The sequence below is a fragment of the Porites lutea genome, chromosome 4 (assembly GCF_958299795.1).
Source record: "Porites lutea chromosome 4, jaPorLute2.1, whole genome shotgun sequence".
NCBI lineage: Eukaryota > Metazoa > Cnidaria > Anthozoa > Scleractinia > Poritidae > Porites > Porites lutea.
In genome coordinates this window covers 49,761,285-49,770,872 of record NC_133204.1, presented here as the reverse complement: position 1 = coordinate 49,770,872, position 9,588 = coordinate 49,761,285, and the positions used below count along the sequence as shown (strand labels likewise).

Sequence of the window (9,588 nt, the reverse complement as noted above, 5' to 3'; positions counted from 1 at the left end):
GACAACATTAGAAATGAATTGAAATGAATTCAGGTGATAGAGCTTTCTTTAAACATTTAATATTTCAAGCGTAGAATGAATTTTTTTTCTCTAGTACCTTCTGAAGAAAGAACAAATTACGCCCTGACCTTACAGAATTAATATACAGTAAGGAGTCGAGCAGATGGTCAACATAAATCTTTCGCAAGTTTTTCCATTGTATTTAATGCATATTTTTATAGAATGAAAAATCCTGGAAAACAAGTTCTTTTTGTTTTGATGGGCATAATATTTCAAAAGCAAAGAAAGTAAAACTAAGGAGATTGTCTCTGTTTCGCTGACAGATATGAAATGAAGGATATTTAAAGAACAAACACACTAAAAATAGCTCAGTGCCATAAGCCTTCTTCCAGGTGGTCTTTCACATCAGCATATATTGTTCAATGTTTTCTTTTTCATCGATTTTATGGACCTAGCCGTCATAAATTTGTAAGACGCAAGAACAGTATTTGTTGTTGTGCAGATACAAGCGAACAAGATACTTAATTGTACTGAAAACTGAAGGGTCACCAAAGGCAAGTGATCGCTGGATTTACGTTGCGCCCCTCATTCTGAGGTAAAATGCACCAAGCGTTTGCAGTCACTTTACAAGATCGCGAAAAGAAACACGGCAAGACGTTTCTACATCATATGATATTATTATACATTTTTCTTTTTCCAAACCACAGTTCAGGAAACTCTAGCATTCAAAGGACCGCGTAGAGAACCAATCAAATTATGTGGAGCGGTCGAACGATATATATGACAAATGGTCAGGCCTATCCACTTGGTTATGCATAGTGAACGCAATGAATTAAACACATTCACTCTAAAATATGTAATGATCTAATGGCGCATTTGTCTTTAATTTACCTTCAGTTTTTATCAGTTTCCGTTCCCATCACCTAACAATCAAAAGCTAATTTAACCGCTTTTTAATTTCATCCCTCAGTTGTCACAGTTATATGAAAAGTACGTTTAATTTTGTTGCATGTCGCTAATACTATGACAACGCAAATCAGTTATTTTGAGTCTCCCATTGCTAAATATTTGCTGACAAAGAAAATGTTTATAATTTTGAATTCTTCAGTTTATTATTTATATCAATTGTCCTTGTGTGTGGTCGGGTTTTGACCGCCCCCCGTAATGAACTATTATTTTCTTTAATGAATAAAATGTCGAAAATTAATTGAAGAAGAATAAATGCCTTTTTTGCCTTAGGCCAGGCTGTATCGTACAGTTAAATTAATAAGATAAAACCCGGAGGGGTACCCCTTATAAAAGCGACGGGGTGTTCGTCAGAAAATGTCAATCAAGAACACCCCTAAAAAGTACCAGAATCTTGTTTTATGGGCGTCTCCCAAGTTCATTTCGACCCCTAAGAGGTAACAAATTATATAACTGGCAATGCAAATTTTAACAGTAATAAAAATAACTTTTGAACACTTTCTTCTCGAGGACTTTTTGAAAGTATTGTCATAAATCTTTATCCTTATCAGTCATTTTAGGTTTTAGCTCCCTAAGCGGTACCAATCCACAAATTTAAACCCCTAAAAGGTACGACGAGCACCCCCGTCACTTTTATAGGGGAGTACCCCCCGGAGATGAAATGGAATCGTCGACCACTTTCTTACCTTAAACAAGACGCTGTGGGAGCGTATATTTAGGCGTCGATGTACCGCGAGCTTAAACGCAACAAAAATCAACTTTGCGATTACATGACAACCGAGCCAGCCCGGTTGGCTGGGATCCCAGTATAGTGATGCCGGGATCCCGGGTGGAAATTTTCCAAGTAATCACGCTTGCCGGGCGGCCCGGCAAATGAACCAAGTGAGAAACAGGACCGTGAGTAACACACTGCTCATGCGCATTGCTTCCCCGGCTCATGTGATCAGGCCCTTACGGTGAGTTGTATTGTCACGCAGTTTGCACGTGAAAGCTTTGGAATTTGCGGCTTGTCGTGTTTCGTGAATGAGAGAATACGACTGAGGAAGGAATCTGGGCCTCCATCTCTGCTTTCGCGTAAGCCAGGTTTTTAACCAGTGTCTTGCCTGTCCATCGACCAGTGTTGCACCAAGTTTCCCATCATTCGCCTCTTCTAGCTTGTCAGCCAGCCCAGTTCTCCACTTCAAGTCAGCAGGGCCCACATCCCGTTTAAGGTGTCAACAAGAAAAGGGACGTCAACAATGCCTTTGTTTGTTGAGGGGCTCCCAGATAGCAAGTCCCCTGCGGGCAGGTCTGTGACCTGTGGGAGCCAGTCTCCGCCGGACCACTTTGTTGGAGAGTCTGTGATGGGTTCCATAACGGAATTCATTGGTCAGATGACAGCTCTACCAGTTGGTGTTCAGGACTGCCTGCTTGAAGCATCCTACTATAAGTGCTGTTGAGTGACAGTCAGTGCATGCTCAGGACTCACAACCACACATACCATGTGGTAAGAAATTTTTGCGGGTTCTAATTTTTGCGATTTTTCCCGCAAAAATTTACTCCAGAGTAGATATATATTCTCTAACTTAAATTCGCTACACCAAAATACAGTACCTGAGAAATCGTGTCTGTTCAATCACAACTTGTCTGTTTCATTAAGAAACAAAACGAAAGATCACGAAATACTGGTTTATTGTTTGAAAATATGTATTTCTATTGCAAGTACTCAATAAAGACGAAATTATTATCAATACTGGGTACTTTCTGAAAATCGCAAAAAATTAGTTCCCGCAAAACACAAAAAATCGCCAATCTGCAAAATTAAACTCCCGCAAAAATTTCATGCCACACGGTAGGTACCTACCGTCTACCGTGTTGTCGAACAAACACTAAGAAGTTCTCGCCTTTTTTTCAAGGACCTAAGTTTTTAATTCACTTTCCCTCCTTTAAGAAAATACCGAAGATTAAATAATTTAGTAAATACGAAAAGCGATCATAAATCTTGCCTCTTCGATTTTTCGCCATCTTTTCTTCAACTGATGTTAAACAGCTCCAGCCCGTAGTTCGAGGAGGCCTAACGTCTCATAAGTTCCCATAGTTTCTGTTACCCTGCGAGCAGAGGCTACATTTTCGCGGTATGAGATGGCGTGCGAAAAGTAGCTACTTTCCGCACGCCAGCTCATACCGCAAAAATGTAGCCTCTGCTCGCCGGGTAAGTTTCTGTTAGGTCTCTTCGACACTTCTTTTTTCTACTTTTCCTATATTATTTGTAATTCATTTTCTACTATTATGTGGCAAATAAAATAAATTAATAGTAAGTAAAATAATGGCAACTAAAATCCTGACAACAGTGGAAAACTTACAGTAGTCCCAGCCGGTTTGTCTGAGGCATTGGCTATAGATGGATCCTTGAGAAAGCCAACCCGACTTTTTTTAAGCTGGCAAGCATTTCTATCATGGCTTTCCTCAGTCTCCACTCCAAAACAAATGTAAATAGCTTTTTTCGCAATCTGGTCACCTCGCCACCAACTAATCACCCTTAAACAACTGACACGCTAACCAAGGATTAAAGCTGCTACAAAACGAAATCTATACAATTGGTTTCCATTTAATAACATTTCATTTTTCTTCTCTGTTAAGCTAAGTCGAATGTGAAGTCGACCCAAACACAAATTTAGCTAAATCTGTTGATCCTAGATGAAACATACGTCGAACTTCCCATGTCCTTTATAGTTACATTTCATGCTGTGCATGTTAAGTCCGGCGTGAAATGTATCAAAAAGGCGTGATACAAAACTTGTGCATGTGTCAGGGTTCATCAAGGAGACAAAAAACAACCACCACTGACCACTGAGTGGTTATACAAAACAGCTCTAGAAAAAGAAGAAACATTATTTTGAACAAGGAGGCAATATTGCAGAGTGGTTTAGAGTGCTGGATTTCAACTTGGTCACCCCTAGGTTCCATAAACGTTTTTTCGGCCGGTTGCAACTGGTATCTTTAGAGACTCCATTGATTAAATTATTGAAGTGTCATATGGATTTACAGTGAATGTAAGTCCTGTCCTGTCCGAACCTCTCGGTACGGACACCTCTCTATTACGGACAGTTTCCAAAGTCCTCACAAAATTCTCACATATTTTCTTGAAAAAAAAAACCTCTATAATATGGACTCTCTCTAATACGGACAACGGGACACTAAATCTCGGCCCCAGAGAGTAAATTCATTTAAACTTAACCTCTTAATTTCGGACACTGCGGTAATCAGGTGAATCCCGAATCCCGGTCAGGTGAATCTGCACAGGGTAAATGCTGTCTGGCTGATGAGCTATGCAAGGTGATTTCAAAAACCCAGTCGCTATATATGAAACAACGATTTGGTAAAGGTGTACTGAGGAACATAACCGACTTTTTTAAGGCTTGAATAACTGCAGATAGCATAAAGATCTTTTCTATTACATTTTGTGTTCTAGTTATTGTTAACTGCACTTGCAAACGCTTTCAGAATTGTGCTATACGTTACAACTTGTTACTTGAAGCATTGCGCGGTAGCTTGTTGCTGCGGAGCGACCGAAGGGAGCGAGCAGCAACATAATCAGGATTTAAAGGAAATATATAAGGGGCGACGAATTCTCGAATTCATCACTTTTTACCACAATGCATTGCATTTAACCACACTTTTTACCACAATGCATTGCATTTAACCAGAGTGCATTGCGCCACGAACAACTCAAATAAAAACACGGGGAAGTTCTGTTGGTAAGAGAGTGCATCGTTCGCTGCTCAGACTTAGAGTTTTCTTTGTGGCAAATTTTCTACAGCACGGTTAGAGGTCTTACCAAATTTTAAGACACGCAGGAGTCTTTCAGATGAGTACGATGGTTAACTTGGGGATTGGATTTCAATTCAAGAGCCTTTGACTCGTCCAGGTGTTAAACCTGACGAGAAGATGAGCATTTGCTCTTGGACTCCGCAACACGGGGGATATACAAATTCCAGCTTGCTAGAGGGTGATGTGAAAGTGAGAAAATGTCATGCAATGCTATTCTTAAGAAACTGTATGAGCCGAAAATGGATGTGATTTTGACCATTCGCTTCAAAATAACAGCGGAAATCGAGATAACAAAACATATGTTTTGTGTCCTACTTTGTAGACGAGGACGTGTATCGGCGTTTTGAAAAGCATAATTATGTTCTTTCATTCATTCATTGCCGTGGAATATGCGTTTACATTGTTTTTTCACTGTTAATAGCTCGGTTAATGCGGCTGGCGATCATCTTGCCGGCGGAAGTTTCATGGAAAAGGAACAAAACTAAAGGCTTTTACTAGAGATTACGTAAGCAGCCTCTGTGGTGTAGTGGTTAAGTGTAGTCGCGTCAATTCGAAGGTGCCGGGTTCGAGTCCTATCGAATTAGTTATTCCTACTTTCTTTTTTTTTTCGTTTTTTCTGTTGTTGTTTTCTATAAATATATAGCTAAATAACTGTTACTTAATAAAGTGCAACAAACAGCGAGAAAAGTATTGTGTTTCCAGAGAAAATATCGTGCACCGTATATTAAATATATGGATAAACAATCTGAATTTCTATTATTTCCTACAATTTACTGTGGGAAAACCAGAGTTGGTAACCACTTGATCATTTTCTAAACAACGTTCCCACGAGTTCTTTCTATAGACTGATAGTAATTATTCTAGTACTTTCCAAAATAAATAGTAAATAGGACATTCAATGTCATTTTTGATTCTTTTAAGTCTCACTGCGTAACTAATGCCAGTATCAACAGAATGTGCCGCAGCATTACTATCATTTAGATACCCTAGTTTTATGTTAAAACAGTGATTTGTCTACTACTGAACTTAATTTGTGGCTGAGATCTACAATGTTGTATGCTACTGAATGACAGTTTCTTTGTTCTGTGAATTAATAAATTTAAATGCAGTTTAAAGACGAGTGTGAGCCTGCTTTTAGCTACTGAACACTTAAAAAGGGGACGCATCGTAGTGACCTCTTCGATACGGGCACCTCTCTAATACGGACACTTTGATATGTCCCTTCAGTGTCCGTATTAGAGAGGTTCGACTGTTTTCTCATTCGCCAACAACTCTGAAAACTAATCCTTTCTTCTAATAAAGGCTAATAAGCCCTGACAGATGAACAGAATGTAACAAGATCATGGTCATTTCTGTTATGGAGTCACTTTATGCTCTGATTGGCCACTGACTTTGCACAGCTGTTTGGTGACACAGTTGTCCTATTGTGAGCAGCTACTCAAAATGCTAAAAGAGAGTCCAAATGGTTGGACTTGAAGGTCCAACTGCATTTTATAATCAATATCTCACTCAGGCCCCATCCACATCACACCAGATTACTTTATTCTTACACTTAGCTATACCTTACAGAGTAATCTGGTTAAATTGTCCACCAAAAACTGAACTTTGCAACACTTTTTAAAGTGGATAAATTAGAAAATGACAGCCTTGCATTTCAGTGTGACTTCTCTGGCAGAGTTGCATTTTCAAATGCCATTATAATTACCGAAAAAAATTAAACTTTGCAATACCAAGATAAGATTCCACTAGTACATTAAAAATTACTATTTTAATTGTCCCTTTTGAGGAGTAGGATTTCCTATTTAAATCAGCTGCATTCAACATGGTTTTATCAGCCAAACAAAATAACTTTAACCACTGTTGCTCTGATGTTTCTTCAGTCTACTGGAGAAAGAACACTCTTTTAAATACAGTTTTTTGCATCATCTTCAGGTTCTGTCAAAGTTTGTGACCTTAAAGTCAACATCTGATAGCAGTGCCAACAGACATAAATACTCCAAATGTTCCACCTCCTTGAAGCATGATTTTTCCTATACTGCTGACCAGCTCTCTTCCTCTCAGTCCATATCTGAAATCAATTAACACCATTATTATTTTCAATATGACAAATGTCAAAAGCGATCGTGTCATAACTTCTATTAAATATTCTTGGTGACTAACATTTTGCACTACAATGATTAAAATTGTAATGGTTGAACCACTACTAACGTTAGCCTCCCCGCAGACGTCCTTTGGGGTTCGTTTGTCACGCATTCATTTCTCCCCACGGACGTCTGCTAAACACAGCCGACATTTATGTTCACCAATCACAGGCCGTTTACGGATTTTTGTAAAACGTAACCCGAGCCGCTTCTTACGATTCGCACGATCAGTGAGGCTTTTGATCGAGTGTGAGAGAAATTTGTAATTAATACAGAGTTAAACAAGTATCAGAGAGAAGCTATCCTGCAAATTTTATAACGAAGACCGAATTGTGTTCATAAATTTGCCGACGGGATTTGGCAAATCCCTTATCTATCAAGCTTTGCTGCTTGTTTGCGACACAGTGCGTGGAACTACTGGACATCATAAGATTGTTGTTGTTGTTTCTCCCCTGGTAAATCTTGAAAGATCAATCTACAAAGCTAGAAAATATTGGTATTCCTGCTGTAACGCTCAGTGATTTTAGCAAAGAGAATATGAGGGTTGTCGAGAGAGGGACTTTCTCTGTTGTTTACGGAAGCCCAGAAGCTTGGTTGAAGATCGATCGGTGGAGGAAATGTTAGCGAGTGACTTGTACAGTTAGTATGTGGTCCTTGGTCGGCGACTTTCCCGAGCATGATTAAATATTTCGTCGAGAAATAAAATACAATGAACAATGAAAGGTTCAATGATTTATTGATTATAAGCATTTCTTCTTTCTTTGAAGGAGTGAGATTAAAGTTTGTTGACGGGTAGGTTAATTTGTCTTTCTAGGTTAAAGTTTGGACTTCGGCCGCACGGTGGTCATGTTTACTTAGTTTGTGACTAAATAACCGCAACGGGAAGACGTGCCTTTTTGCAGAACAAGTTTTCAGATTAACCTTTTTCTGCTGTTGGAAGCACATTGCTGTAGACGAAGAAGAATGCTTTGAATATCTTCCCTATACACGTTTACAAGTTCTCTTTTCTTAATACTTCGAATATATACAGAGTTAATAGAAATTATTGTTTTCGGCCGCGCCGAAAACCGCTCCGCGCTCGTATGGGAGACTGTTGTCTGAAGTCTTTCAAAGAAAAGCAACTTATTTTATAGTCACAACTTCCGAAAAAACTATACATCTGACTGCAGCTTTATTGCATCGTTTCTGTGAAAAACGTTTGAGTCGTCTCAGGTAGAAGATAGCGGTGCATATAAATAATTCACTTGAGAATACAAAGACACATCAACGTCCAGAGCACGTTTGATGAGCCTTGCGATGTCGACTGCGCTATTTCTAAACACACGAACTTGGTCCTTTCCTAAATTAGAGCTGGAAAGAAAACAAAAAAAATTCGCTTCTTATAACTTTCTTCGGAGTCTCATCCATGCATAGGTATGGAATAAATATTCCTCTAAAAAAGCGAGAAATAATTTGTAGGGTGCCGTTTCACTTATATCACAGCGCGTGATTGGCTGATCGTGACACAATAACTAACCGCTTATTGGCTTATTCAAACAATCCAGAACGTAAATGTCGGCTGTGTTTAGCAGACGTCCGTGGGGAGAAATGAATGCGTGACAAACGAACCCCAAAGGACGTCTGCTGGGAGGCTACTACTAACGTCAGTCCGTCAGGGAAAATGAAAAAGTCATTTTTTTTTCAAATTGGACTCCTCCTACGTGGTCATCCGATTTTGTTAATCACTTGTATGATTACAGGCCTAATTATAACTGTAACAAAATTCTCAAATCTGATTGGCTATCAACTGTCCTGATTTCAGCCTTAATGGGACAGTTTAATGGGACAGTACGCATCATGCCTTAGTAATTGGACAGTATGCGCCATTTGCGCACGCTAAAATGGCTTTTTTTTCACTGCCAGCAAAAAAACTTGGAATTTCTTGTGTGCTGATTAAAAAAAGGGCCTTTTATTCACAAATTTTGTTAAAGTTATGATTAATTGGTAACGAAACTTCGTGTCGTCCAATTCGGTCTGTAATCATACTCGTGATTAAACAAATCGGACTCCCACTACGCGGTCGTCTGATTTTGTTAATCACTCGTATGATTACAAACCGAATTGGACTCCACTCAGTCCGGCTACCATTACAAATTGGACTCCACTCAGTGCTGTTACAATTACTAATTTGCATCAGTGGAATGAAATGTCACTCTTCGACACCTGGTGATCTCCAATGAATCGCCAAACTATCCGCCACCCCTCCCCTTCAATGTCATATATTAAAAAAACAGATTCATCCAAGGTTCATTTAATGAATTAAGCTATGACTAGGAAAGGTCCGTATGATTTGTCTTACTTTAGAGCGGAGTAGGTTCCAAACAGTGCCGCCGAGCTCATTCCAATTGCAAACCCCATCATAAATCCAACCTTAACGCGGTCAAAACAGCTTGGTTGAGGTGCTCGTTGCATCATATCCTTCTTGTGTTATTTCTGTAGGCAAACCCAGTCCTGAAAAGGCAAAAATTCGTGCTTACTTTTGCAGTTCTTTTCCACAGAATTTAACATCAGATTTCACATGGAAGACGAGCGACCGTGACCAAAGATCGACAAGGGAGCTTGGACGCTAGCTACGGTAAGCATGAGTAAAGTTGTGAGTCTGCTGGTTAGATGTACTGTGTGTTCACGTGCC

The 9,588-nt window shown here is 39.4% G+C and overlaps 1 protein-coding gene across 1 annotated transcript; it reads right to left on the bottom strand.

Annotated features, from left to right (window-relative positions):
* Positions 1–6,295: 6,295 nt before the first annotated feature.
* On the bottom strand, positions 6,296–9,493 carry LOC140936043 (reactive oxygen species modulator 1-like). Its single transcript, XM_073385619.1, has 2 exons — positions 9,256–9,493; positions 6,296–6,844 (listed from the first exon to the last, which is right to left on the bottom strand). Exons 1-2 carry the CDS (start codon positions 9,369–9,371, stop codon positions 6,736–6,738), a joined length of 225 nt encoding a protein of 74 aa, XP_073241720.1. The 5' UTR covers positions 9,372–9,493; the 3' UTR covers positions 6,296–6,735.
* Positions 9,494–9,588: the final 95 nt, after the last annotated feature.

Bases quoted from the DNA above. Each gene is read 5' to 3' on its own strand.
- LOC140936043 (XM_073385619.1), bottom strand. From the start codon at position 9,371: ATGATGCAACGAGCACCTCAACCAAGCTGTTTTGACCGCGTTAAGGTT. The intron at 6,845-9,255 runs GTAAGACAAATC...AATTGATTTCAG, and splicing joins GGAACCTACTCCGCTCTAAA to ATATGGACTGAGAGGAAGAG.